This window comes from Cephus cinctus, unplaced genomic scaffold, assembly GCF_000341935.2.
Source record: "Cephus cinctus unplaced genomic scaffold, Ccin1 Ccin1_scaffold1550, whole genome shotgun sequence".
NCBI classification, from domain to species: domain Eukaryota; kingdom Metazoa; phylum Arthropoda; class Insecta; order Hymenoptera; family Cephidae; genus Cephus; species Cephus cinctus.
The window spans coordinates 41,413-68,960 of NW_014333868.1; the positions used below are offsets into that span (position 1 = coordinate 41,413).

General features: G+C 38.4%; 4 protein-coding genes across 26 annotated transcripts in view; 2 read left to right on the plus strand and 2 right to left on the minus strand.

Moving 5' to 3' along the window:
• LOC107273246 (growth hormone secretagogue receptor type 1) overlaps positions 1–11,496 on the minus strand; it is a 35,064-nt gene extending 23,568 nt beyond the window's left edge. For 2 of the 22 annotated variants that reach the window (XM_015751235.2, XM_025090564.1), the window contains exons 1-11: positions 11,340–11,496; positions 8,186–8,363; positions 7,586–7,739; positions 5,342–5,747; positions 4,862–5,066; positions 4,550–4,753; positions 3,773–4,017; positions 3,525–3,682; positions 1,402–2,148; positions 1,195–1,316; positions 503–665 (exon numbers count right to left, since the gene is read on the minus strand). In XM_015751235.2, coding sequence (XP_015606721.1) covers positions 503–665; positions 1,195–1,316; positions 1,402–1,492 — 376 coding nt within the window. In that variant the 5' untranslated portion in view covers positions 1,493–2,148; positions 3,525–3,682; positions 3,773–4,017; ... (4 more) ...; positions 8,186–8,363; positions 11,340–11,496. The other 20 variants (XM_025090551.1, XM_025090549.1, XM_025090546.1 and 17 more) reach the window with 20 other exon arrangements.
• A 1,435-nt stretch (positions 11,497–12,931) lies between these two features.
• LOC107273245 lies at positions 12,932–16,834 on the plus strand. Its single transcript, XM_015751227.2, has 8 exons — positions 12,932–13,400; positions 13,472–13,579; positions 13,824–13,969; positions 14,059–14,218; positions 14,279–14,435; positions 15,113–15,265; positions 15,690–16,149; positions 16,225–16,834. The coding sequence occupies exons 1-8, from the start codon at positions 13,181–13,183 to the stop codon at positions 16,492–16,494; spliced, it is 1,674 nt and encodes a 557-aa protein (XP_015606713.1). The 5' UTR covers positions 12,932–13,180; the 3' UTR covers positions 16,495–16,834.
• Positions 16,835–18,618: 1,784 nt separating this feature from the next.
• On the plus strand, positions 18,619–25,879 carry LOC107273239 (tyrocidine synthase 3). 2 transcript variants are annotated; one of them, XM_015751215.2, is made up of 14 exons: positions 18,619–18,824; positions 19,057–19,136; positions 19,209–19,704; positions 20,900–21,032; positions 21,111–21,386; positions 21,905–22,287; positions 22,356–22,418; positions 22,663–22,873; positions 22,956–23,123; positions 23,874–24,070; positions 24,146–24,338; positions 24,401–24,761; positions 24,861–25,308; positions 25,409–25,879. In XM_015751215.2, exons 4-14 carry the CDS (start codon positions 20,900–20,902, stop codon positions 25,547–25,549), a joined length of 2,574 nt encoding a protein of 857 aa, XP_015606701.1. In that variant the 5' UTR covers positions 18,619–18,824; positions 19,057–19,136; positions 19,209–19,704; the 3' UTR covers positions 25,550–25,879. The 2 variants fall into 2 exon arrangements, with proteins under 2 accessions (XP_015606701.1, XP_015606703.1); XM_015751217.2 differs by lacking the exons at positions 18,619–18,824; positions 19,057–19,136; positions 19,209–19,704 and adding an exon at positions 20,437–20,591.
• LOC107273241 (putative protein FAM45B) lies at positions 25,791–27,480 on the minus strand. Its single transcript, XM_015751221.2, has 5 exons — positions 27,331–27,480; positions 26,959–27,155; positions 26,451–26,882; positions 26,279–26,396; positions 25,791–26,209 (listed from the first exon to the last, which is right to left on the minus strand). Exons 1-5 carry the CDS (start codon positions 27,368–27,370, stop codon positions 25,938–25,940), a joined length of 1,059 nt encoding a protein of 352 aa, XP_015606707.1. The 5' UTR covers positions 27,371–27,480; the 3' UTR covers positions 25,791–25,937.
• Positions 27,481–27,548: the final 68 nt, after the last annotated feature.

Genomic DNA, 27,548 nt, shown 5'->3' on the forward strand with positions numbered 1-27,548 from the left:
TTATTATACCTGAAGGGATGGAATTTTTTTGTATCCAGGTAAAATCATTAAGGAAATGAGCGCCATCGGAACGGTGGTGGCTCTTACGCCAACTATCATACTAAGTTGCTACAGAGAAATTTCTCTTAAGCACGCTTCAGCATCCACTGTACACATATTCCTATACGCGAAGTAGAGAAATGGCGCTTGCATTCTGTTGGTATTAAGAGCACCCAAGTGTCTCGGTAAGTAGTAAGAGGGCGAAAGGGGACGAAGAATGTGAAAGGGAAGTGGAAGAACGTCGTCAAAGCGAAGGGCCGTCGTCAAGTAGTTTTCGGCCCATAAAACCCAGACGCCTAAATGCCATATCCAACCCCTATAGTATACATATATATAAGAGCCTGTGAACGCTTAGAGAAATCCCAATAGGAAATACGGCGAATCCGGTATGCGGTAGCTACCCAGTAGATACCTGAGAGCATGCACCGACATCTTATCAAGTATCCATATCAATTCTACTCACACATATGTTCCCCTAGACGCCAGACTTCCGGCAGCGAGTTCACCTCCACGAGGAGCGTAGGCGCGCAGACAAGCAGAACGCAGAGATCAGCCACGCTGAGATTCACCAGGAATATATTCGTGCTGTTCCTCATGTCCTTGCCTCTCAGTACAACAAGTGGTACCTGTACAAACAAACAAAAATGTCAAAATCAGACATAGCTCAGATAACACAACCAGCCAGCTCAAAGACACCAGTAACAATTTAGCGGTTGTCATTCAGTCACTCTATTCAAAAAGCAAGCAGTAACTCCGACGTATCCATTAGGAAGCTAAGTCAGTAATTGATCGATAAAAAAAAAAGAAGAGGACCGGATGCTCAAATTTTTCGACTTTCCTATACCGGCCGCGAGTGCGAGAGAGACAGATCCATTGACGATAAAGTGCGCTAGACAAGGACAGACGTAACGCCGAGCCAAATCGGGTGACCGATAATAACCGTCCTCTGTAGGATTGGCTCCTCTGTCACGGATCTCATGACAGCTGTCAAATCTAATTGACACGTGCCAACTGTGTATCCCCGATACGCCGTCTAATTCTTACTTTGTATTTCTAAGCCAAATATATACTTTCTTAAAATATCTGCCCACCACGTGCCTCTTTTTCAGAAGCCATTTCCCTTATCGGCACGTGCCATGTGACCTGTCAACTTACCATAAGATTTCCAACCACTCCCAGGACCATGACGACTATACAGGCCACCATGGATGTTATACGGATATAGGCAGGCAGCATGTAGGACGCTGATGTTGAGTTGGCCGAATCTGTCGTTGAGACTAGAAGTTAAAAAACAAATATTGTATTTGAGGATTCCTATTGTTACGGGGTGTATTACTTATTATTGTTCCTTCATTCAGTTACCTGAGAAATCGTCGGCGGAACTCGAGCCTGCTACCGTCGTGTAATAGGACGAGTTTAGTTCCAGAGCGACCGCTGACATTGTTGACAACATTTATATTGATTAAAGTTCAATTATCTTCACTCTGTATTACTGATTTAGGGCATAAAACATGTTAAGGATTAATTTCTAATTAGTGCACCTCATGAGGATCAAAGTGATCGCTCATGCATATAATATTGCTTGCACCTATATGCTCCTCACACACTGTGGATATTGATTTGATAGGATGATTTTGAAACACTTGATTAATTTGACTGTCGCACTGTCATTAACACACATTTCGCAGTCACGTTGTCGATTGTTTTAATAATTAGAGTTTCAATTGTATCGTGCATAAATTAAGTTGTGCGCGTCACTGAGTTCTCGAAACGCCAATCCGCACTGACGACTATTGACGCACTAGTGTTCGGCTCTTGTAATTCTGCACGAGAGTATCGCCGGAATTCTTCAATTAATAAGACATTCCTGTATCCATTAAACGAATTAATCGATCGATCTTGATCGAGCGTAATTTATAGCGAGGAGAATCTTTGGGCTCCTGACAAGTGCTAATTAAATTGATGAAATGTTTGAACTTTGTTAAGAGACCGATCGACGGCACGTTATGGAATGCTTTAAATTCGCAACACTTCTCTCTCATCTTTGACACCTTCGATTAACATCGATTAACCCTTAGCTCTAATTCTCTTTAGCACGTTCGCTTACATCTAGGAGCATTGATATTAATTTAAGTTGGATATCCAGGTCAATCGGTTGGACGACGTTATCGGTTGTCATTGACTATCTTAAGTAACTGGTCTATTCGTTGTGACAATTGGCAATGGATGACAGTTTGCAAATTTTATAAGTGACACAACGATTGACAGGGCTTTAAGTTTTTCTTTCTCGATTCTCTGGACAGTTCCTATAACAATTCCGAACGATTCCGTACTGCGTGTATAACGTATGTATACGTGGAAACATACTGGCCCTAAAATAAATAATGGCCGATGGAGCTCGAGTCGCATAAATCCTCGCGATTACTTAGAGAAACTTTTCTGCTTGGCGTCGACTGGACTTGATACGCATTTGAGAAACAAGGTATATGCTAGAAAATAGATATGTACGTACAGTCGCAAAATATGTAGGACGGGCTGTTTTAGCGATATTGACAAGTTCTATGGCGAATCTGTACTAGAGAAAACGTTAAATTCCAATAGAGAGTTACCTCGCGACTTTCACATCCTAGTGACAGCCTTTACAATTCGATACGTTTAATTTTGCTTATTTCTTTTCTTATTTCTGCAAACATATTTTCAGGAATTCTTCGGCCTTTGCGTTGTTTAAGAATTAGTGGGTTCTCGAAGGTCGACCGAATAATGGACGTTAAAAGTGATAATAATTTTCGACACGAGCTCGCAGGCGGAATAATAATTGTCAAAATTGCCGGTAACCGATGCTGTTATTATATAAGAATAAAACAAATGTCATATATAGTAAAATATCCACTCGCAAACCGATAAAGTCTATAGTTTACAAGAAGTCTTTATACATAGCACCTAGATACACGGTTATTCAGAACTATTGCACCACTTGAAGATAGTTCTGTTCATTTGATTTCCATCAGCTCCCACGATAGAACCATCTTCAGGTGATACGACAGTCCTGAATAACCGTATATACATGTCGACTGAGTTGCTGGTACCAAAACCGAAATATGAGAAGCAGAAATTAATAAACACAAAGATATTCATACTCGACTGACAAACGTATGGGATTAATGATTATGTGAAATTGTTACTCCCACATAAATATACATTAAACATTATTTATCTTTGATTCGTTCCATTTCGATTATTCCCCAAAAAAATATCACGATGAAGCTCGTTATGATTTTGTTAAGTTTTTCAAAATCCCTCTAGACAACTGTTATCCTTCCCCTTTCTGTCTTAATTTTATAATTATCCCCTGTTAAAGGCGGACTTGCAACCGCGACGCGCGAATCGTGACGCTAGACTGATCGTCGGTTTCGTCGGCGCGCCAGACCGACTCAAACCAGTTGAGTATTCAGGATATCAGTCGATTGCGCTTGCGCGAACAATACCGCGGGACGCCTTCCGTTCGTCAGACACGTTGACTCTTCGTCACGTTGTTCTCTCGTTCCTGTTCACCTAGCAGTACGTCCTCTTGGTCTTCGGGATGCTTGGTAGCATAAAGTAGAGGCTGGCGATGACGTGCGTGTGAATGTACACCATGGATTATCTAAGAAGAATAAGAAGAAGATTATACGTTACCAGCAGTGCCAGCGAAGACAGAATTGCTGTTAGCAAGTCACGTTGCTGATATACTGACTGATTTACTGACAAGCCAAATCATTTCTCTCCTGTCATCCGCAAGTGTCTCCTCTATAGCCAATGATGTTGTAGAAAGTCACCTGAGATCCGTGCAGTCCGACATTTTCTTCTTCTACGCAGATACCAGCCTGTTTCTCTGTTTCTCAATCTCACGTGGAATTCTTGAAATTGCATACGTGCAAGAACACTGCACCGTCTTCGGATGTATTTACGGATGACGTCAGCATTGATGGCTCTGTGCATCTGAAATATTCATACATATTTCTACATATTCTTTCGAGGGATTTTCTTGCTTTCGATTTGCAATGCTTTCAGAACTGCGGAGGATGCTGGGAGATACCGGAGAGTACTCGAATTGCCACTTCACGTGGAGAATCACAGTGGAGCTTAGGAATCGTGGAAAATGTGCGAATGAATTTAAACCCATTGAAACAGTATCGAGTTTACCCGTTGGGAATAAATTAATTACGGTGTAAAGGATCGACAGGACTCGTGGGTTAAACAATTTGTAGACGCTTATGAAATTTTAAAGATTTTCTATAACGGCGGAATGTAACTCTGAGAAATGTTTGACGTCGTATTCGTCGGCGGATCAAAGCAACGCCTTCAGTTAAACTCAACAACGATTTATCTATATAATTGCAATTTATATCTCGTGGGCGTCGCGTCGCTATTTTTTTTTTTTTTTCAGGAAGTTGCGGTCCTTCTGTTCAACCAAAGATGTATACTCATACATTTATATATAAGAGAAACATAGTAATATGTCTAAACTCACATCAATTTTCATGAAATTTTTTCGCAGCCTCAAATCAATTATTATCATGATTGCGTGGAAGGGACGTAGGTCAGCAGGAAATGACGCACCATTGACGTCGTACGTGTGTTAGAAAATAGCGACAGTCGTCACGCCAATTTTGACAGTCTCTGTCGTATGTGAACCAGGACTCCTGTATATTAATTTCGTCCGAATGCATCGTGGCTGAGGAAAAAAAAAGTTCAAAGTAACTATAAGCGCACTCTAGGATTACAATTTAGAACTGAATGTTTGTACCAACAAGTTGAACTTCTCTTGGAACTAGTGACTTACATTTTCCGCAAAGAGAAATAGCAAAATAACGAAATAAGATAATACAAGTCCTTCCATTAAAGTTAGCCAGTCGTGCAGGAACACAGTCAGCCAGTCAGCCGACGAGATTACTTTAGTTCAAGGAGATATCCGGCGCCGGGTTCTGCCAATTCCGCAATATAATCTGCTAGTGCACCCTGCACGAGGATGCATAACACGGAATCGTCTAGAAAGTAAGAAAGGAGTATGCATGAGGACAGTACCATAGAAAAGGAACAATCAAGAGTGAACTTATGCATGAAAAGTCGACGTAGTAAACAAAACAAAAAGTTTTCCCGAGCTAAATTTCAACATAAGCATATCTGATGGAGCTTTTAGGTATGTGCTCATCAGCGTCGAGACGCCTTCTGTATTATATTTATCCAGTTGTATATCACGCGAGAGAGCTAGCTAAAAGATAAAGAGAGATATAGTCTCTTGAGTTATGTGCTTTTTACATACGGCCATAGTGACTTGAAGATTTATCGAACTGCTGTCGCTTCTTTCACTCTCTCAGGTTGCCGTATCCCGTCATCCAGCCTAACCTCATTAAAAGTATGCATATTACTCCAGACAATTCACATAAACTTTTGAACCCCTAAAACCCCTCTGGAGTGCCTGAATGTTTCTCCATCCCCTTGTAAATTTCTGACGACAATGCGGAGTGTAGAACAAACTATTAAGCGTTCGAGACTACGAGGCGTCGGTGAAACCTGACGTTACGGAGAACGACGGTGGCGCCACTGTTGTCCAGGTGTCAAGACGCCGCAACTACGTTTGAAAAGGTAAAGTCGCAACTGGTATTAAACCCCAACGTTAATTGGGTGGGTTTTAGTTGAAATTTGCGGTAGAACATTCTCCCGTGTGTCTGAAACAAAGGCGAAAACAACCAAATTGGCAGTATGTGGCGACGCTTAATTCGAAATGGGGATTTAGCGACGCTTTCGGAAAATGTATTTATTTCGTTCTGGCGTCACGTCGGCTACGAAATCGCGTGTGAAATTGCTCTACGTTATTAGGCATTTTCAATACGTTCTTCCGTGTAAATATATATGCGACACAAGGAAAAGAGGGTCGACCGAATGAAAAGTAAAATTGACATGGAAAAGGGAGACGACGCATAAATTTTGAACTATCGCGTAGATACAAGCGGCAAGAATTGTTCATGGACGCCGATGCTGATTTCGATTTGTCGTCAGGGCGTCGTCGTCCCTCGATATTTATAAGCTTGACAAAACCGCGCTATTTTCACTCTGTCTTTTATTAGACCGATTTTGATAATTCTTGTGAATCAGCCCGTAGTCCAAGCGTTGTCAACGTCGACGAAAACTATCAGTGCGTCGTCACCTTGACGGAGAAGGTGTACGTGGACGTTCACGTAGGCTGAAACGTATATATCCAGGGTATGTATAAGATACGCGAAAGACAGGAGGTCGGAAAAGTAAAAGGCGCATTCACATCTCGTCGCTAATTTTCATTGTCATTCTTTTCACTTGATACTTACCAATTTCTTACATTAACCTCAAATCATTCTTGTCTTACCTGCTCTCTTTTCTTTTTACGTAATTCTTTCGAAGGAGACACAAGAACAAGAAAATGAGGTAAAGACGCGAAAGAACACAAAATTAAGCCACGCCCAGGTTCATCATCGCACCCCGCATGAACTTATCAAATATTTACCGTAATACACCGTGACGCGTAACTAAATGCCCTGCTTGATGAGATTAGATATTGGCGGAAAGTGAAAAGTTTAATGAAGATATGTGATATTTACACGTGTTTATATACATATATACTGGCTATTCATATGTGCTTATACGATAAAAGGGAAGCACGAAAAAGAAGCGAACGAAAACGAGGCCTCGCTAATCCATTCACGGTCGAATAATCCTTGCGGAATGAAGTCCGTCAAGAAGGTTTACCGATTTACCGATTTACTCCAAAATTCATGAGAATCTGCCAGAAAGAAGGATTAACATTGAAAAGTCGTTAAATAACGAAAATTTGAAAGACAGACGTGCCGATAGGTAACTTCTAAGAATTAATTGTACAATTTATATTTTTAGCTTATATATCATTGACAAACAAAAAAAAAGAAGCAACTTTATCAATAGTACTAAACAAATTTTATCTTAGTCGAAGACATCTCGAACTCATAATTTTCGCTATATTCTGATTTGCGACAGGAAACAAAGTTTTCCTCGTAAACGCCAAATAAGGAATTTATATCTTCAGCCAGTACGAATAAGGTAATTGACTCTGGGTAAAAGTTTCCTCCTGTTCGTAAAAATCAGTCGGGATTCGACCAGGAATCTGGATCCAGTTTCCCCTATCTGTCTTTTTCCTGATATCTTTGAGGTCATAGTTCGCGTTAAAGAAATTGCAAAATCCTCGTTTAAATTTACATTTAAAAAAAAATGATAAAAATCCCGAAATACCATTTACGAGCAAATGATCGTTCTCCGATATCAGCAGCGTCATTCCCTCAGCACCAGGAATTTCATCTGACGTCACTTCCCGTTCCTACTCTGCCTAAGATCCCTTCGTCCCCGTCCGTTATATCCTAGAATTTTTCTGACCTCCTTAATAATCTCGACATGCGTATCGTTATCGTTTTTACGCGATCTTCCAAGAAATCCCGGAGACTACTTGGTATTTCACGATATAACAAAGAAAAAGGAAAAATATGAACAAGTCAAAATCGACCTGCTGACAACTGCTCGGTAGCTTCCTGGAAATTGTTCTTCGTTGCTTTTAAGAGAAGAGTCACTGTTGCTGTTGGTCACACGCCAGTTTGAGTAATAACGTCGTGACGGCCCTGTGACGAATAATGCAGAGCGAATGGGAAGTTTCCAGGAGTCTAAAAATCAGAGAACAATAAACCATACGAGTGAGCTTAAATAATTTAATAATTCCATAAATACCGTCCAGCTACCCTGAACGCATTAAATGAAACAAAAAAATTTTTCAATATAAAATTATTCGATTCAAAGAACACACTCATTTCCAAGATTAATGCCATTTCCTTATTTTTTTTTTCAGAATCTTTATTTTTTCCCTCCTCTCGATAACTATCACCCGGCTGAGTATTCTACGATAGGCCTGATACACCAGAGACCATTAATCAACTATAAAGCAAGGAGTCCAGATAAAAGTTCTGATTGTATAAAAATAAATCTAGCAACGATAATAAACATGGCCTCCCTCTCTCTCCGTCCAGAGCGTTGACATACAGATATACAAGTAGAATATTTTGGCAAAAGCTATGCCATTAAAATTCATCGTAATATAATATTCCTATCTCACCCGTTATATCGCAGAGCAGCAGTGCGTCCCGGCGTGAAATCGATTATGAATTATGCGAGGTGGCGAATGTGTAAAACGTCAAGATTAAACTCTGGTCTCGTGCTTGAAGTTTGCTTGGCTTAGAAAGGCGCTGGCCAAGTCCGATGCCTCCCTTTTGGATCCCAGCCAAACCTGATGCCTGTAGAGCATACATGTCATAGATGTCCACATATGTAACCATACAGGCAGAGGAAACCATAGGGTTTTAGAATAGCGTAACCAGCTCTTGTCATGTGAAATAAACTACACGTAAAATCGTTATGGTTGGACGAATAACTATAACCGTCTAATTCGTATGTATTCGTGTCTCTTGTTAGCGAGGAGCATTAATCAAGTTTTGGCATAATACCAGACAACATTAAAGAGGTCGTTCCTATGAATACGTATCTATAATGCATCTTGTTTGTCATTTTTAGAAAATATTTATGAGAACCGATCTTAATTACATGACAGAATTAATGTTTCTTTTCGACTTGTTCTTCATAACCTATAAACGCCTTTTTGACGTACGACCAAAAGTCTTTGAACAGAGTACGTTACTTATGACTGTCTTTATCTCGTAAACGGGGGATGACTCAAATGAAGTTAAGTAAATAAAAAATTAATGTAAATCCTACCGGATATTCTTCCCTTGCCTCGTCCTGCTTCTATTCCCTTGGTTTACTTAATACCTCGAGATGTTCATCGTGGTCAGGTACTACGTCTTATTTTTATGTATTCATGCAAATTCTATAACCACCCCTCGTGTATCTCTAGGGACGTTTTACGAGTGGGGTTTTTCACTTTTTCATTCCTTTTCGATGCGTCGTATTGGATTCGCGAAGGATTACGAAGGCTAGGTGGATCTTTGACTTCTGCGCATGCGCCGTTCTCGTTTAAAAATTGACGTATGTGAAACGGCCGTTGAATGGACTTTGCTGGTTCAATAACTAATGCGTTATAAATATTTTTACTAAATGTGTTTGACTGGACGTTAAAGTACCGAATGTCGATTCTAAATATATCCTTGTTAATTGTGCCAAAGCAATATTATTCTAGGATAGTCGCGTTCCCTGGCAGTTGTTCGTTTACCGAGCGCGATTTGAAACTGGAATTTTTCTTTGAGGTCTACATGAAGAATGGATACAGCAGCTTAAGGGGCGAATTACGTGGTGGGTCGGAGGGATACGCACGCTCGATGAGTCCATTTTTTTATTTGGCAACTTCTATTGGAACGCCGGTGCGAGCCGTGCAAAAATACCGGGCGAAACAAAATGTGGAAAACGGTCGACGTCGTAAATCACATGAAATTTATTCCCAGCAGTTCCCGGACCGCGTGTCTCTTTATCTCTTTGCTTTTTCTCGTCGCCTCGTCTCTTCATTGATTTACCACTGATAGCCAACGCGTCGGCTCCCGTTAAATGTTCTACGGACATTCCACGCTCGAACATAATGCTGACAATTTCTTCTACGCGTTGTTAACAAAACTGTCATGTCCTGTCAAAGTATCTGTCCCTTAAGGAAAATTTTGAATGGAACGACCTGTTAGTATCTTTTGAAAATCAATATATTTAATTACTAAATTTGTAATACATATCTAATTACTTCTATTACCCCATTCAATCACATTATAATAATAATATTTAATAATAACGCTCGCCTTATCTCTACACTGCACCAAAGTTTCAACTGCTGCAAACACATGAGTTTATCAGAACGTAGATCCTTGTTCTAATTTCAAGTGATAGTTGAGAGTAATTCGACTTATTATTGGAAAGATATTATCATCATTAACGGATTATCGTACGGCCGTTCACGTCTACTTAGACGTGGATGATGATTGGGTATTGATTTTGTAAGAATTCCACGTACTGGCTGAATTTACTGACCAAGTAGAAAGGATGCAGCAGTAATTTGTGTCGTTGGCAGTTGCGTGGGTGCAGTGGAAGAAAATAAGTTCTTCTTCTAAGATACAGAAGCTTGGAATTTTTTAAATAGATTATGGAAATATTACGTGTTTTACCCGAAGAGACGATTATGGAAGGTTAATTAAAAAAATATATGAAATAATTAAAAAAGTAAATTTTTTAATAGTGAAAATAATTTAGGCAATGTATACTTCGCGTTTAACGTTCGTCTAAACACAGTTAATATATCGCTTAATCAATTTGACTAATTACGCAGAAATTAGGGAAACCGAGTTAAGCGGGGGCGAGAGTCGGTATTGTCGGCCTGGGAAGAGGTTGTTTAATATTCTGTGTACCGTGTGCACGCTTCCTGGTTAACAGCACCGGAAAAAGCTGGATCGTCGTAAACTAGCTTTTCCACTTATTTTTCCAAGGCTCAAAGTCATCACGCGTTTATTTTTAAATTTCGCGCCAACCGCCAGGACACTCATTATTCTGTATCTTTAAATTTCCTGTCTCTCCGTTGGCAGAATGACGTTTCTTTCGTCTGCTCCGCTTCATTTTACGAAAATGGCTGCCAGAGCAGTTTCATAAAATTGTTGAATCCGGCAACAGCAAAAGAAATTATATCGCATTAACAGTTGTTTCTCTTGGCTGGTGTACCTCGCAATTTCCTTCAGTTATTAACTATCGCGAATACCGATATCCGTTCAAGGCTTGGTGGTTAGTTAAGAACTCGTGTCAAAAATGTACAACTGACAGTGACTCTTAACGCAAAGATGGTGAATACATACGTCGTTCGAGGATTCCATCGTCCCATAACTCAAGCTCGTACGGAAAATTCAGCTAGTACTTTTCGGAATTTACATTAACCGGGAAGATTCTCTTTACGTTTCACGATCTCCTGACTGTCGGTTCGTCGCAGCTAATTAAACCTAATTAATAAACGAACCAGACACAAGGAATTCCGTAACTGCCCGTCGGGGAGACATAAATTAGAATCGTTAAGACTTTCTGTCTGACGAATGCCAACCCAATTAATTCTTTCCAATAAAAATATACGGACAAATTTTGCTTCATTGACGCACAAACGAATCGTCCAAAAATTATCAAAGTATTCGTTCAATCGTTTTCAAGTGACATTTTACCTAAATATCAGTGACAGTGTTTATATGAAAATTGCGTTGAATTCCGTGTTAAATATCCTTCTAACTATTGTTAACACTAACCTCGTATCCTGTGACGTTCCGATAAGTAAGCACACACTTATCTGGATTGGCACGAGTGAGCTTCTGTGTCTCCTGGTATACAACTATTGGAGAGCAAACACAAAAGGGACACAAAACCAGTATGGTTGGACGATGTTGTCAGCGGGTGGACCTTTTAGAGCTGGCACCACTCTATTCGCCATAATGCGTGTCTATATGGCCGGGAAGGTCAACATCGAGCAAGAATAGAGATTTGGCCGCCGTAACAAGAAAAGAAGCAAGGAAAAAGGTAAACAAAATTTAGAATAATAATTCACTCATCCCAATTACGATATAAATAATTGCGCCTGACTCTAGAAAAAAAATTTCATTCATCAGATTGTAACTGCTTTCTTAAACTTTGTACGTTACAAACAATTATTTCAGTATAAACTTTTAGGATTACAATAAATAACGTTATCTTATTGATATCGGATTAAAATGGCGCCGTGAAGTCTTCCTTTCCAATTGACTGAAAATAATAACTTTCTTATGGTTCTTTACCTACATGCGATAAATTATCGATTTCTTTTTATGACTTATATAAACTGATTCGTTTCCCACAGGGCGTAATGTTTTATTTGATAAGAGAGATAGAGGAATTACCTTATATATTTTTATGTATCTTCGTTAAAAGTCTCACTAATTTCTATTGACATTATTAGGCTTCGTTCGCTCGAACGATTTGTCGCTTTTAGCGCGCTCTGTGGGAGGAAACCAGGTACTAACTGGACAATTCGCAAGGCCGCTAACAGTAGGCGCGTTAGAATAAGAAAGTCCATATTTCTTTTTTTAGCAATAATTATAGCAAATGTCACTTGATATAGTATGGTATATTAAAGTAATTACATAACGTAAAAACAGGTGTGTTTAAAAAAAAAAGAATCATAATTTCATTAGATTGTCTAATAAGTACTCTCGAGATAACTGCGCACACTAAGTACACTACGTTATCATTGATAGCTAGCTATGTATACATAATTAAATAATTACTGGACTTTGCGTAGGATAGCCTGTATACGAGTTCAAACGACTGACGCTAATGATGCATACAGGTATAGTAGACAGTGCTTTACAGTAATGGCGAAAGGTGACTCTAGAATCATATAACCGATTTAAAGTACGTAAAGTAGTTCAACTTTAATGACAGTGTAGTTGTTTATAATCACGGAGTAATAAGTCGTGTAATTTCTCATTGTGCAACTAGATTCAAATCTGCTTCACGAGCTTCTAACACATACCTATATTCTAATCACCTTAAATGCCCTAAGACCCGTAAAGGGTAGGTTCTCAAAACAGGAAGAAAAATAGTCTAGCTATTTTTCTTAATTCCCGTACAAAGAAGCACTCTTAATATAATACGTAATTATAATGAAATAACTTTTACAAAAATTTGTAACAATATTTATTTCTTAAAAGTCAATAATTCCTTATTCTAATCCAATAAGGTTAATGTTGGTTAATGTTATTAAAATATATTTTGAGAACAACTGTCCAGTCGCGGCGACCTCCATTAAAACCCTAGAAATACATTATGCACGTGACAGAGGCTTCCTTATAAAGAGACGATTTTCAATACCAAGGTCCACAGTGTCAAGAGAAGCTTCCAAGAGCTTTCTTCTTTATTAAAAGTATCCCTAAAAAATCTTAGACACCCTTGACAAATATTTTGATTACGTCATCAAAATATTTAACAGTTCGACAATGAGTGTATCGCACTGACACTGACAATGACGTAATAACAAAACGGTGTAACAGTATTATAATTATCATTGTACCGTTGAGTGTTAAATTTAAAAAATTCTTTTATTGAAACAAAAAATATGGCTAAGTTCTACGTCCGTTTCGTTATTTTTGTTATTTTAGCCGCTTGCACTTGCGGTGGTAAAACCGAGTGCAATTCACGTGCTCAGATATCTCTTCTAACGGGTGTTCATAACGATGCGTCTTGCCATAAAGTCTCTACCAAAGGAGTTCTTCTTTACGAGGCAGCAAAATTCCTGACAGACGCGCACAATAACCGGACCAACGGATTTAAATTAGGTAAGAACTCATCACAGAGGTAATCATCGTTCTTTATCCTTGTACTGATGAATTCATTTTTGTTTTTTTAGAAATGGCCGTTCTAGACACTTGTGGCAGCATAGCAGGTGCTCTTAAGGCAGCGATGAAAGCATTGGTTTGGGCGGACATTAATTGCTTACAGCCGCCTCATTACTTGGGTTAGTACCAAACGGAAGGTGACTTAAACAAGATTTCCTGCCTGTACGAGGCGACCTTTCATAAAAATCAGGAAGCGGCAGTGTGACAATCTATTAATGATTTCACGGCGAAAGGTTTTTTGACCCTGACCGAGATCATTTTTTTTCACCCTATGAGTGTTACCGGTTTCTGCAAATTAATCAGTCTACACCTTAATTTATTTATCATCAAATCAATTTAAATTTAAAGATCATTATACTTCAGGTATCATCGGTCCGGATACTGCGACCAATGCCGAGGCTGTACAGAAAGTTACTTCAGTCTTAAAGATCCCACATATTGTAAGGAAGGGATCGAATTCCCCATATTTACATTACCTTGCCAAGGAATCAGACAATTACATAGTACAGGTAAAATCAATAACTATTAATCATTAGATTAGTTAAATTTCAAGATTACAATAAACTTATTTATCCGTACTGTTCCCTTGCGTCATTAGGCTACTCTCCAAGTCATAAATGCTCTCAAATGGAAATCATTCACACTGGTAGCTAATGTTGATAAGGAGAATGATGATGACATACAAAATATTGCCAAGAAGTTAACTGTGGGCGCCATTGCCAAAGGACTCTGTGTCTTGGTGCAAGATAACGATGAAGGTCAGTAGCCTTATAAATTCACTTAATAATTCTTCATTCCTTTTATTAATAATTTTACAGATCTCACGTCTCAGGTCATTCATATTGGCAAGCCTGATATTAATTTCTTCAGCAGTCCCATTAATGCCACTGTCTTGGTGGTCAGCGAAGGGAATCTAGAAGCTCATTTAAATCATGTTAATTCCACCAACACTATACTTCTTTTGGAGGATGACAGGTAAAATTAATTGATTAATAACTGATTTGAATAACTAATAAAAATTTTAATGACAGCAGTAAGTGTTTAAGTGGTTCAGGACGGCTCTGTTGTTCGTGACGTGACAGTGAAATCATAGTAATGGCGTTAAAAAATTTGTTCAACGTTCACTGTTGCGTGTTCATCCATGAAGGTCGTGTTAGTGAACGATCCTTTGAACAAGAAATTGGTTACCAAACGTGAAACCATTGTCCTTTCATTGACATGAATTCTGGAAGTTGAACTAACGATCGTTATTATCTACAGCCATATAGAATGGGCAGTGAAATATTTAAAAAATATATTTTGAATTTATTGAAATTCAAAATTGCATAATTACTGATATGGAAACAAGATCACTTCCACTGAACTATTGTTACCTTATTACATTTGTCAAGAGTTTCCAGTATCCAGTATTTGGGGAATACCATCTTTTTTTTATATTTTGGGTAAACAATGTCACGCGTCGCTTTACTGTTCATCGCTTCTGTCTTTTTCATCCCACATTATATATTTTTTTTTCTTCCTCACCGCGTGGAGCAACTGGCTTTCCCCAACGTCGAGGACACGTCTCAAGGTTTCGTCGGAAATCGAATTGCTCAGGAAACCTTATAGTGTTTTACGATATTAGAGTGTTGAGATCCATTTTCTCTCCTCAGGAGAGACCTAGAGGGTTTGGAGGTTAAGGTCGAGCAGTCAAGATGGTGGGCTGCCGAAAACGGGGCTGGGAAATTTGATCCGGAGGAATTGAGAGACGTCAGGTGGCTGGAGGACGCCATTGAGGTGTATGCAAAGGCGCTGGATACAACATGGTAAGATAATAATTGAGTGTAACATTGATTGTCGTAATTACGTAAGTGATTAGCGTGGAAGTAAGTAATAGTAATAATAGGTACATGTACAGCTGACGTAGAGACACATAACCCGTCTGAGTTATTGGTTAAACGTTATTGAGATCCAAGGAAGCGTAGAAAAAAATGCATGGGCGAAGATTTTGCTGAAAAAAAAAATTAATAATGCTTCCTTTCGCCGCTAGATGTCCAAGGGCACTTGGCTAACTCGCTAGTGATATAATACAACATGCATTCGTTTAGCTGCGATCACGTGTACTCATTACCGGGGAAAGCGAAACCTTCGGAATTAATTACAAGTATCGTTTCCTCGTTGCTGCTAATTTTATTAGCAGAACTTGCTAAACCCATTAGCAACACCTGATCTCTTTTGCCGATTTCGCAGCAAGAAGAAGAAGTGCAAGTATCAGGTAAATTTGCCGGACTGGAACAGCGCCCTGACCAAGGCGTTGTCTGCGCAGAACGCGGAATCCCAAAAGGCAACCAGAACGTTGTCGTTATCCATAAAAAGCCGAGATAGCGTCCTGGAGAACATTGGTAAATTAGTTGTTAAAAAAGACGTTGCTAAGATTATATGGAAAACCGAGAAAGATGACGATGACGACGATAACGACGATGATGATCAAGATGACGATGCTGCACCTGGTAAAAAATCCAAGGACGACAAAATTGATGATGACCATGATGCTCTACCGGAAGTCGTGAAGAAAATTATTATTAATAACAAAGATTCGAAGACTGGGTGTGCCACTACGCCTAAGGAAGTAAAGATTCTTCGTGAGGAAGACGAAGATGATGCCAGGGTTGTGGTCTCTGAAATGGATGATTCAGAATGGTGGACAATGGTCAGTATTATATTTCTACTATGATCGTTTTATATCATCGATCAATAAAAATATTAAAATATCACAAAATTCTAGGTTGGAACCGTCAGTGGAGTCGGAGTCGCCATGTTCGTTGTTGGTATTCTCGCTGTCTACGTAGTCTACTCGAATATACGTGGCCCCGTAAGCCCGAAGAATAAGTCTGGGAAAGGCCGTAACGACAGAGACACGAGTCTGCGGAGAGTAGGAAGCGACCGGGAAATGCCGAGCAGCAACACCGGAAGAAATCAAAGGCAGCAGCAATTTGCGCAGAGAAGAGATAGCAATAGAAGTATCAGTAGCAACGTGTCTGACAAGAGTGTCTGACTCGTTAAGAATTTTTTAAATGTATATATTCAATGCATTGCAGCTAACAGTTAATTAGGTAATCTAAACTGATTAACGTATATTTCTAGCTCAGTCGGGATAAGAAAATTCAAAGTTATTTATTGCCAACGACATATGAATTCATTAATTTCTGTATTTATTAAATGTGTAATGATATAATAAATATGCCGTACGTAACGACTTCAATATGCTATTGCAAATTGTTCAACTACCTTAACTACGCTTGTTTATGGTAGTAAAGTGGATTCGATTGGTTTAACTGTTAGATACTAATTACGTTCGAGAATGTGTTATAATAAATGTTCTATGAGGTAATTAATTAGCATAAAATAATTGGGAGAGCACGTAATCGTTAAGAGCTCGTGGAAACCCGCAAACCGATGCACCAAAGTGAAATATCCGGCAACCGGAAGTGGCGGCCAAGAGCGAATAGAGTTATCGCGGATGCGACGGATTAAGATAGTAATGGGGTTATGCTTAACGGCATATACATATAGATGCTGTCTATTGTTCCTGCCACTTGACCTAATAAAAGGGACAAAGCAGTATTGCGCAAGAAGCAAAATATTCGCTTCTGCGCACCTGCCATTACCATAATAAGATTCGATTGATCAGCTGCAGTTTCACAAATTCCAGATTACATGATAAATAGGAAATGGTAGATTATTAATAATGGTGGACGAGATTTGTTATTATTTTTAACAAGCTCCCAGGAAATCGTGGATTGATGTATTGTTCGGATTATCTGACTTTTTTTTCATCAAGAACAAAGTAAATCAAGGATCCACGAATAGCCTCAGGTGCTACCGGTCGACTTACTTTCCATCCTGACTATGAAGATATATCCGGTTAAATTCTAGAACTTTTGCCCTGACCTTCAAGGTCAGTTTCCAATAAATTTTTCATAGCCGAAAAGATCGTTGATCTCGTTTCATCGATCATCAATTTGTAGTTATTAATATTCTGATTGGTCAGACAGTCTCTAAAATCACTTGAGATTGATCACACTGATCAATTAGGTCTGGCGATCTTGCGGAATGATCAAGTTCATTGGCAATAAAAAGTTCGTAGGTGAATTGGATCCTTAGGGGATTCCCTGAGAGATTAATGGCCAGATAAATAGAAATAAATATCTAGATAACTGTAAGATCGACCTCGAGTTCTCGATATACGGGAAGAGAAAATCGAATGAGCCAGCCTCGAGCATTCGTGACTCTACTAATTGCGTAAACACTAATTCCTTACTGAATAGCATACTTATGTTTTCGGATTTTACGGATCAGACATCTGCGAAGGATACTTGTAGCTTCAGGCAACTAGTATATAAGATATATATTCACATGTCTATATCTATATATACAATAACCCGTTGTATTTATTTAAATTTGAACTATAAAATTACTTGCATTTGCATATTATATTAGCTTGCATTATTAGATTTTAATCTTACATTGAATACCAACTCGAATCACGTATTACGAAGAGAAACAGTGAAAGATCTTGCCGCAGATAATCAAGAATGCTCGAGACTTTATAAAATGTTAAAATACATTGTGACTAATACGACAAAACGAGTTTCAATGAATTTTAATAAAAGTTCCACGAAAAGAATGTAACGTATATTGGCATTACGTAAACGAAGAAATAAAAATAATTCGTCGTTGCTGATTCGTCTTGGCAATCACAATGAATGTTTTGATTCTGGAAAAAAAATTTGGAAAATTCCCCAAACGTAGTTTATTTCTAATTAATTTGCTACGCGCTATCTGTGACTAATGCGTCTTGTGAAACGTCATCAAGCAGAAGCCTCTACCACCAACGTCAAGTTGAATTAGTGAAGATCGCTTGTGGCATCTCATATATACCAGTTCTAACCATAGTTAAATGACCTGTAAATTGAAACATCATTCACAAATGTTAGAAGCAACGTTAGATTCATAAGAATTACAAATGACGTTTTTCGCTGTATTAAAATCAGTGGAACCGAAAGGATATTGCCAAAAGTTCAAATAAAACTTGGACTTTCCCCCCACTTCCTCCTCTTTGTTTTCCTCGTGAAACCCAAGAGGGGGTTACCCATATATCGAATGCTCAGCATGTTTCCAAACATTCCCTGTCGTCATCAAGAATCATACATTAATTTTAATCATTCCTTTCCTCAACTCCTTATCGTGCGTAATATGGGATTTACCTGTGCGTGAGTTAAGTGAGTGCGTGAGTTAAATTTCTAACATTTCTTTCCTCCTAAGACGTTCATCTTTATCCTCTCGCCAACTAGCCTCAAGATGCACGAATTTTACAAGGAGCAGGTAAGCAAACCGGACAGAAAACCAGAACTGGTTTTTGGTATTACGCATCTTTCCAAGAGAAGCCATCTGACATGCGTTAAGGAAACTTGTTATTGAATTTTTGCATTTCGTAACAGAACAAAGATGTCTCGCGCTACATATTTTCCTTGCGTTGATAAAGTAACTTGAGAGGAATAATCTTGGGTCAGAAACAATGAACGCTCAAGTTATCGTTATTATTCTTTTGTTTTAGATAATGCCATTGGTATTTTCTACTTTCATCTAAAGACCCGTCGGACTTGCTGATGCAAATTTTTCAACTCTTGCAAAATGGTAACGGAATATATGATAATCATCGGGTTTGAGTTGTTCTTAACAAATTTTTTTCTGTTCATCTCAAAATAGTAATGCTGATCGACGGAGTGAAAAAGTGACAGCACCATGATATTCTTAAGGAAACTAATGTGAAACTGTGTGTAAATCGGGGTCCTGGTGTAACGTAATAACAGAGTAGTAGAAGGGCAAACAACGAACAAACCCAGGGTCCACCAAGGCGGTTTCACATAAAAGCTCGTGGTACGTCAACGGGGCCAGACACTCTCAGCGTAACCATTGAGGAGGCCAGAGATCGAGAAAAGGACCCAGGAGTGGCCGAGTGAAAGCGCGGGAATTTTTGAGTGACGTTGAAACAAACTTGAGCTAGAAGAATTGTGATATTTTATTTTTTCTTTAAGTTGGCTGAATATTATCTATAATTTTTCAAAGGAAACAAAGAAAAATTGTTGTACATAATATCAAGTGGCATACGTGTTAATTGGGATAAAAAGTGTGTGATATTTTATTCCATAAGAGATTCAAAGTGATCAAATAGTCTGGAAGGAAGTGTAGTGAAAAGTTGAAGGTGAGTCTTTTCACGAAATACTGGAGCAATCCTTTCGTATCTTTATTAATTCATGTAGCTGCTTATTGTTAATGATTATCAGAGCGCGACTCCACACAACTTGCCTAATTGTTCTTCGTGCACTCGACTTTCAGTATCAGTATCTAAATTGTGCAACGTGACGATAAAGTCTTTTCATTTTGGAGAAGGTAAATATTAAGGATCTCGACGTGGACATTGAGCAGATACGCTAGTGTGTAAAAATACACTTAGACCGGTTCTCTTTTATTATTAATACACTGTATATAACCTATGCATAAATTCCGAAACTGCATTTTATTAATAGCTCGAATTCTTCTCAAAGACTAACCTCCTTCAAACTTTGAATTAATGAATTCAGAGTCTCTCAAGTTATTCAGGAAGTCATTTCTTCAAAGTATTCAATCAATAAAACTTGGAAGAGACAGTTATCGATCAACTATCAACTTCCTGCATTCATTTTTTTTATTTCCAAGTATTCAAGGCGATAGATCAACAGACGGCAGTTGAGAGGCTTACTTAATCCACACAAATATATTTATGCCCTCCAGCATATTTATACTTTATATATATCCAATGAGTAATATAAAATTATAAAAAGTTTCACGCTAGGCATTTATCTCAAGTATTTATCTCGATATCGATTTTAATATCGATAATAAACTTCGCGATTATCTATAATGAGATTCGAGCGATTTATCGCATAATGACGTCGCGCCTATCCCTATCTCCACAATGCACTTCTGCATGTGCAACGTACGGTGCATACGGTAACTCGAGTGCACTGACCTACGTCGCCGCAGGATGTACATTAAATTGAAACATCACCAGGGGAAAGGATTGGACCGTCAAGGACGGGCATTTTGCAAGTACGCTTTACGAATTACGCAATGTTACTTGGTTTCACTTGGAATTCCGGCAGTACGTCTTATTCGACTGTTATTAAGAATTGACATTTCAATATTGACAATGCACTTGTATATATTGACTTTCCTTACCGATTCCACGATTTATTTGAATCACCACATGTACAGTGTTAATCAACGTTAATAATTTAAAAAATTTTTATTATTAACCTGACCGGTTAACCTTGAAAATCTTATTCGATTGTATCGTCTGTATAAGATAAGAATGATAATAAAAATCTTTCTGTACCAACTTCAACTTTATCTTACAGATGGGTTCGCTGCAGCAACAGTCAGTACTAAAGGGCGAGCATGTTTCCATAAAACATGAAACATGTTTGGTACATAAAATATTTAATAAAATTGCCTACGAGAATCCTAATAAGCCAGCAGTCTTATACGAGGGTAAGATTTGATTAATGAAAAGTGTTAAAGGCAAAAATGCAAAGCTATAAAACCATATTAATTTCATATCTTTTACAGATGATAACGGCCAGGAGCGTGTACTGTCGTACGAGGAGTTGAACAGCATAACAAAGAAGATAGCTATAGCTCTTAGAAAATTAGCCAAGCCTCAAAAAGATGTGGATGCACTAATTGCAGTGTCGATGAACCCAACCGATCGGTTGCCGATAACATTATTATCAATTCTCAAAGCGGGAATGGCTTATTTGCCATTGGATCCTGAATTTCCAGTACCCCGAGTTACTCATATTCTTCAGGAGTCCGAACCGTTACTAGTTATATACGAAGAAGGAGGTGTGTATGATTATGGATAAATGAATATTGAAATAAGCAGGAGATAAAAGGAGCAAAAATATAACAGTTATATTGGCTGGCCTGTGTGTGCAGTCTATAACGGCGTCTACTGGTTTCACTGTATTATGCACTTGTCATATGCATTAATTATTTTGAGAACTGTCACGTTGATGGATATGAGGAAAAGGGAGAGTGAAGCATTTAAAAAGTAAATAATATAGTAGTGCACAGTAGACTCTTACGTCACTATTGCGTCCTCGGTTAGTCACTTCCGTCTAAGAGAAATGGAAAAGTCGGCACTTCAATGAAGTGCATAAATACCGGAATCGAGGCCAACAATCAGCGACCTTATCGACATCAGTTATCGCGAGTCGTGGCATTATCTTTAATTAGAGTTTGCGAATTAATCTTGTGAGATTTTTACACGGCATATTTAATTATATCCTCATTATGCATTCAAGGATGTATTTTTACCCTAATGCAATTCTCTGAATTAACTTTTTTTTTCTGCGTTTCAGCTGATGCATCAATCTATGGGAGCAGCAGGACAATTTCCTACGAGCGACTTCTGGACCTTGCTAATGAGGAAATAGAAAGCGACCTTGATCTCGACCAGAAAGATGAGGATCTAGCTATCGTTTTATACACTTCCGGTAGCACTGGAGTCCCTAAGGGTGTACGATTACCCCATGCGACTCTGATGAATCGTCTTTGTTGGCAATGGAGGACATTGCCCTATGGCGAGGACGAGAAAGTCTGTGTCTTCAAGACGGCCTTGACCTTCGTCGACAGCGCCTCTGAGATTTGGGCTCCTCTTCTTCAAGGTCGTACTATTCTGGTGGTACCAAAGCACGTGACCAAGGATCCCGAGAGGTTCGTCGAGGTCCTGGAAAAACGACAGGTCAGTGCCACCTATTAAGTAGGCTAAGTATTTACAAAGGTTAATTGCTTTTTGATTATGATTTATAGATCAAACGGCTTGTACTGGTACCTTCGCTTCTGCAATCGCTTCTAATGTATCTGGGACTGAGAGTAAGTAATAAAATTAAAACAAGAAAATAAACAAGTAAGGAAAAAAACAGTTGCAACAGGTGTTAGCTGTTGTACAAATTGTCCTTCTTGGTTGGAATTTAATTGATCAAGGATAACTTTATTCATGCATATGTAATCTTGATCATTTGAATTGATAGTGATTTGTTTAAATCCCAATTAAAATTCCTAACAAATTTCCTTCTCGGATATCTCTTGATTAATCAATTAAGCGAAACCATTACAGGAAGAAGATTATCTTCTAAATTCTCTGAAGCTCTGGATCTGTTCTGGGGAACCTCTTCCAGTCTCCTTAGCCCACCAGTTCCTGTCCAGATTCCCCAGCGGCGAGCACGTCCTGGCGAACTTCTACGGGAGCACGGAAGTCATGGGGGACGTCACTTATCATTTACTCAGTCGACCTAATCAGTTGCAGGGACTTGATAAAGTGCCAATTGGTGGGTAAAATGCACTGATAAAAATGCCTTGTGCATCCCAAGGATGACTGAACAGTTGATACATGAAATTTCGTGTATGCAGGTCGTCCTCTGGACAATTGCATCGTCTACCTAGTGGACAAACACATGCGGTTGGTACCTCAGGGTGAGGTCGGCGAACTGGTTGTAGCTGGTAGAAATTTGGCAGCTGGATACATTCGTAGAAGAGACGCACATAAATTCCTTGATAATCCTCACGTCATAGATCCAGGTACTTTAAATACAGCTGTCATTGCAATTGCATTTCTTTGTAGCATCAATGAACTTGGAATGATTCATAAATAGACTTCATTGACCTATTGACTTCACCGCACCCCACTATGATCACTTAACAAACTCATTGTTATATCCCCAGTTACAATCGCCTGTGACAAATGAACTGTTAGAACAGATTACAGGTAACAGTTAACCACTATGACGACCTAAGAGATAAATTAGCTTGAAATTACTAGTCTACTGTTATCCAACAGAGCCATTGTTCAAAGAGGTGGCAATGAATTCCAATTACCAGGCATTTCCTTCGACGCAACTGGGTTCTTATAACAGCTACCTCGTCCTCCCCACTTAGTTAATCTTCCAGCACCTATACCTGCTTCGATTCATTGCTTCACCCGTTAGGATGCGACTGCAATTGCAATGGCTTCGGTCGTTGCATTTACTATAGAAGCAAGAGAGAAGGACAAGTAATGTGAGTGGGTAAGAGATGGAAAATAGATAGAGAGGAATCAGATCTGCAAAGCATAGAAAGGAAAAATATAAATGAGATCATTTCAAAGTATGTAGATCGTGGTTCTTATTGGTATTCTGGTACGGTTCATTTTATAGATCGTAAATGGAAATTACTCCCTTTCCTAAGTTAATGCTGAGACTCCTTTCCCTGGGTCGTAAATTGATATTTTATTGTAGGCGAAACGAAGGACGTGCTGAATTGTCCTGTGGTAATGATTTTATTATTTTCAAGGATACTCGAAAATCTATTGCACTGGGGACTATGCGAGAATCGTCAAGGGTCTTGTGATCTATGAGGGTAGGACCGATTCTCAAGTTAAGGTACGTGGACACAGGGTTGATCTTGCTGAAGTTGAAAAAGCAGTGGCTGCTGCGCCTGGTGTCAATAAGGCCGTCGTCCTTTGCTACAAACCTGGAGAACTGTCACAGGTAAGGATTTACATTGAATTTTTAGAAATTTTTAAAATCTTTTCTTTTTACTTCTTTTCTTTCATTTTTTTGTAGGCTCTGGTTGCGTTCGTCAATGTTAAGGAAGATACGTCAATCTCTGGACTTCAGATTGAGAGTTTCCTGCAGAATACACTTCCACCTTATATGATTCCCCAGGTCATCGTCCTGGACTCTATTCCTTTGCTTGTTAATGGAAAAACGGACAGACAGGCTTTACTTAGGAAGTACGAGACCATTACTGGTCCAGGTAATTTCAGGGAGAAATGAAAATGTTCAAGAATCTAAAATAACTCAAATCTTCTTTTGCAGATAGCGAAGAAGTTGTAGAGTGCGATTATACGGGTGTACCCGTGGATATGTTGCCTATGGCAAAGGTCTTATTTCCTACTGTTGCTTTTGTCGTAGGACGTAGTAGTCGTGCCGCAGTGACGGTTAATTCAAATTTTTATGAACTTGGCGGAAATTCATTAAACTCCATTTACACAGTGACTAAATTAAGGGATCAGGGTTATCAGATTGGTATAACTGATTTCATCACGGCTAAATCTATGCTTGATATTCTGATTAGAATGAAATCAGATTCAGATGCAGAGTCTGTAGGAGATAATGATAGCCTTGATAATTATATTGTGGAGAAATTAAATGATTCTCATAAAGATGACGTAATACGGTAAATATACCTTGTTATACTTACTATTTAATGTTATTAATAATACGACTGAGTTAATTAGACTAAGTTAATTATACGACTGCAATTTTTGTATTTCAGAATGATCACTGATAGTTTTTATTCAAAAGCTGATTTGGAATATTGGCTGATGCCTGATATATCTAGAGAGGATTACAGTGATTTGATGATCAAGATGTGGGAGCCTCTGGTGGAAAAGGGATTCAGTTTTGTCATCAAATCCTTAGAGGGTGAAGCTATTGGGGTTGCATTGAACTTCGACGCAAGGGATGAGCCTGAAGTGATGATAAATTCAAAGCTGACAATTATTTTTGAGTTCTTGGAGTACCTGGAAGGTCCTATCAGAGACAGCAAACTGCCCAATGGACTGGGTCAGATTCTTCATAGCTTCATGATGGCGACCAATCAGTCTCTTAGTGGAGCTGAAAATGTTACTGTCATGAGAAAGATGGAGGAGGAATGTCTTCGTTTGGCTAGGAGAAAGGAATTCGCTGGAATATTTACAACTAACACGAGTCCACTCACTCAGGTAATTTTAATGGAAGTTAGTGTATATGGTAGAATTTGTTATTTCTACGCCATCTGTAAGGATATATTGGGAAACTTATTATGGATATCTTATTTTTCAGCAACTTGGGACTGATATTTATGGGTATCAAGTATTGCTAGACTATCAAGTAAACAAGTATATTGCTCCGGATGGTTCTAAACCTTTTGGCAAGGCGCCGGATGAGCAGAGAGCTGTATGTTCCTGGAAAAGTGTACATTAGTATTTTGTGAGCAAAGTTCTCGTTGTTGATATATTTTTGGCACGGTTTTAGCTTTCCTTGATCAGTATTAATCAGGATCAATGATTATTACCGACAGAATTTCGATTTGTGATGATTGTAAATATATTTGTAAATATGGATAAAAATTGTAGTAGCTGTGTGTAATGTTATGTTCTTAGGTAATAGTAATTAATCGTTGAAAGGTAATAGAAACGTTGTTTTCCAATATTAACTAAAAGGCCAACAAATGCACATCATTTATTTATAAAGAATAATACATTAAAACAACATTAATTAGCGTATGGAATAAAGAATATATAATTACTGGAATGACGTAGGTTTCTCCCTGTTTAGTCTGATGTATAAATGTATCCAGGGTACTTGAGTATCACAGCATAAATAAATTTTCAGCAACTGCTAGATTTATCAGGAAATTTTCCACGGCTGGCGCTAGATTTCTCTCTTTGAAGGTTTCCACGGAGACCATTTTTTGGCCCTCAGGGGTTTCCACAGTGGCCAATGACCTTAATTGGTTTAATAAATCTTGAGTCTTATCAGCAATCTCGGATATTATTTGAGCTTCACTGTACGATTGGTTTTCGCACAGTTGCACCATGAATAATGCAATCTCTTTATGCGTTTTTGTCATCGTAAGGCTCTCTGGAAAAAATACAGATTACCATAATATCAATGTCTCTCGTGAGTATAATTATAAACAGACCTAAATACCTTTTGCGTGTGGTGCAACAGTAATTTCGCGGGCTGGTAAATTCACCAGAAGATCATACAACTCGATCCTTGATGAAATTGAGCTATCTCTACATCCTGCAACGTAGTGTGAATGACCCTGTAAAAAAATTGATATGAAATTGCTGAATAATCATTAAATATTCTAATGTACCTTCAATTCAGCCAATTCATCCTGCACCAAATCGACCCAAGGAAATAGATTTTCCGTTACTTTTCTGTGTTTCATCAGAGCTGGGAATGATCTTATCCATTTTAAAAGTTGCTCCAGACTGTGGTGATATACGATAATTCGTTTTTTTAATAGAAGTGCTGTATAAATCAAAATTGTTTCTAGTTCAAAAGCCTTGATCAGGTCACGAACATTAGTATTGGTTACTGCTCTCCTGCCATTGAAGTCGTCAGATACAAATGTTCCATTTTCTTGTGTTGTACACGATCCCTTTGTGAATACACAGAGGTACAGTTTCAAGAGCTCTGCGGGATTACCAGTTTTGCAATACGTTTTACTAAGAATACGGCAAAGCACTTCATATTTCTGTGGATTGAAATCCTTGGTAAATAGTACCAAAGCAAATTGTTTCACCTGAAAAAGCATACTTTTTAGTAGTACATAGATCGGAAAAACACATAGTACATTTATCACTTAATGTGTAGTTTACCCTAGGCAGTTTATCAGAGTCAAATACTTCGCAACATTGAATGTAAAACCAATCTTGTCTATGTCTCGCACAGACAAAAGGTTGGATATGATTGTTCTCTGAATGTGAATTACATTTTCTTGTAACAACAGTTTTCTGAGCCGTAGTCACACAGGGGTAGGACCAAGCCCATAAAACATCTCCATTGCAATCCTTCTCTATAAAAAGACATTTACATCTATATCCATACAAAGACACCCATTAAGTAATTTTGATAAAATAATAAAATGAATATTGCAGATATAAGTCATTGATGTGTAAATGAAAAATATTTAGAATAGGCTCATTCATCAGAGCTTTCTAAAGAAAAAAATATTGTGCTAATAATATTACCAATTATACTACAGGATAACAAATCAACAAGCGGCGCCATCTTGGCCACACCATAGAGTTCAATGCAAATCCTCACTTTGAAACTTTGGAAATAGGACAATTTTAATCAGTAATATTCTGTTATTCCTGATATTATTACGAAAAACTAATATATTTTTTTTTCATTACAACGAATATTTCTATTACATTTGCGTAAACTAAATTCTGATTATAAAATT

What these genes read in the sequence shown, in the direction of transcription:
- LOC107273245 (XM_015751227.2), top strand. Translation starts at nt 13,181, where the DNA reads ATGGCTAAGTTCTACGTCCGTTTCGTTATTTTTGTTATTTTAGCCGCT. An exon ending in ACAGCCGCCTCATTACTTGG is followed by an intron (nt 13,580 to 13,823) that starts GTTAGTACCAAA and finishes ATTATACTTCAG; the next exon opens with GTATCATCGGTCCGGATACT. An exon ending in GGTGCAAGATAACGATGAAG is followed by an intron (nt 14,219 to 14,278) that starts GTCAGTAGCCTT and finishes ATAATTTTACAG; the next exon opens with ATCTCACGTCTCAGGTCATT.
- LOC107273239 (XM_015751215.2), top strand. Translation starts at nt 20,900, where the DNA reads ATGGGTTCGCTGCAGCAACAGTCAGTACTAAAGGGCGAGCATGTTTCC. An exon ending in CATAAAGATGACGTAATACG is followed by an intron (nt 24,762 to 24,860) that starts GTAAATATACCT and finishes TTTGTATTTCAG; the next exon opens with AATGATCACTGATAGTTTTT. An exon ending in ACACGAGTCCACTCACTCAG is followed by an intron (nt 25,309 to 25,408) that starts GTAATTTTAATG and finishes CTTATTTTTCAG; the next exon opens with CAACTTGGGACTGATATTTA.
- LOC107273241 (XM_015751221.2), bottom strand. Translation starts at nt 27,370, where the DNA reads ATGGCGCCGCTTGTTGATTTGTTATCCTGTAGTATAATTG. An exon ending in GTTATCCTGTAGTATAATTG is followed by an intron (nt 27,156 to 27,330) that starts GTAATATTATTA and finishes GTCTTTTTATAG; the next exon opens with AGAAGGATTGCAATGGAGAT. An exon ending in TGTTGCACCACACGCAAAAG is followed by an intron (nt 26,210 to 26,278) that starts GTATTTAGGTCT and finishes TATTTTTTCCAG; the next exon opens with AGAGCCTTACGATGACAAAA.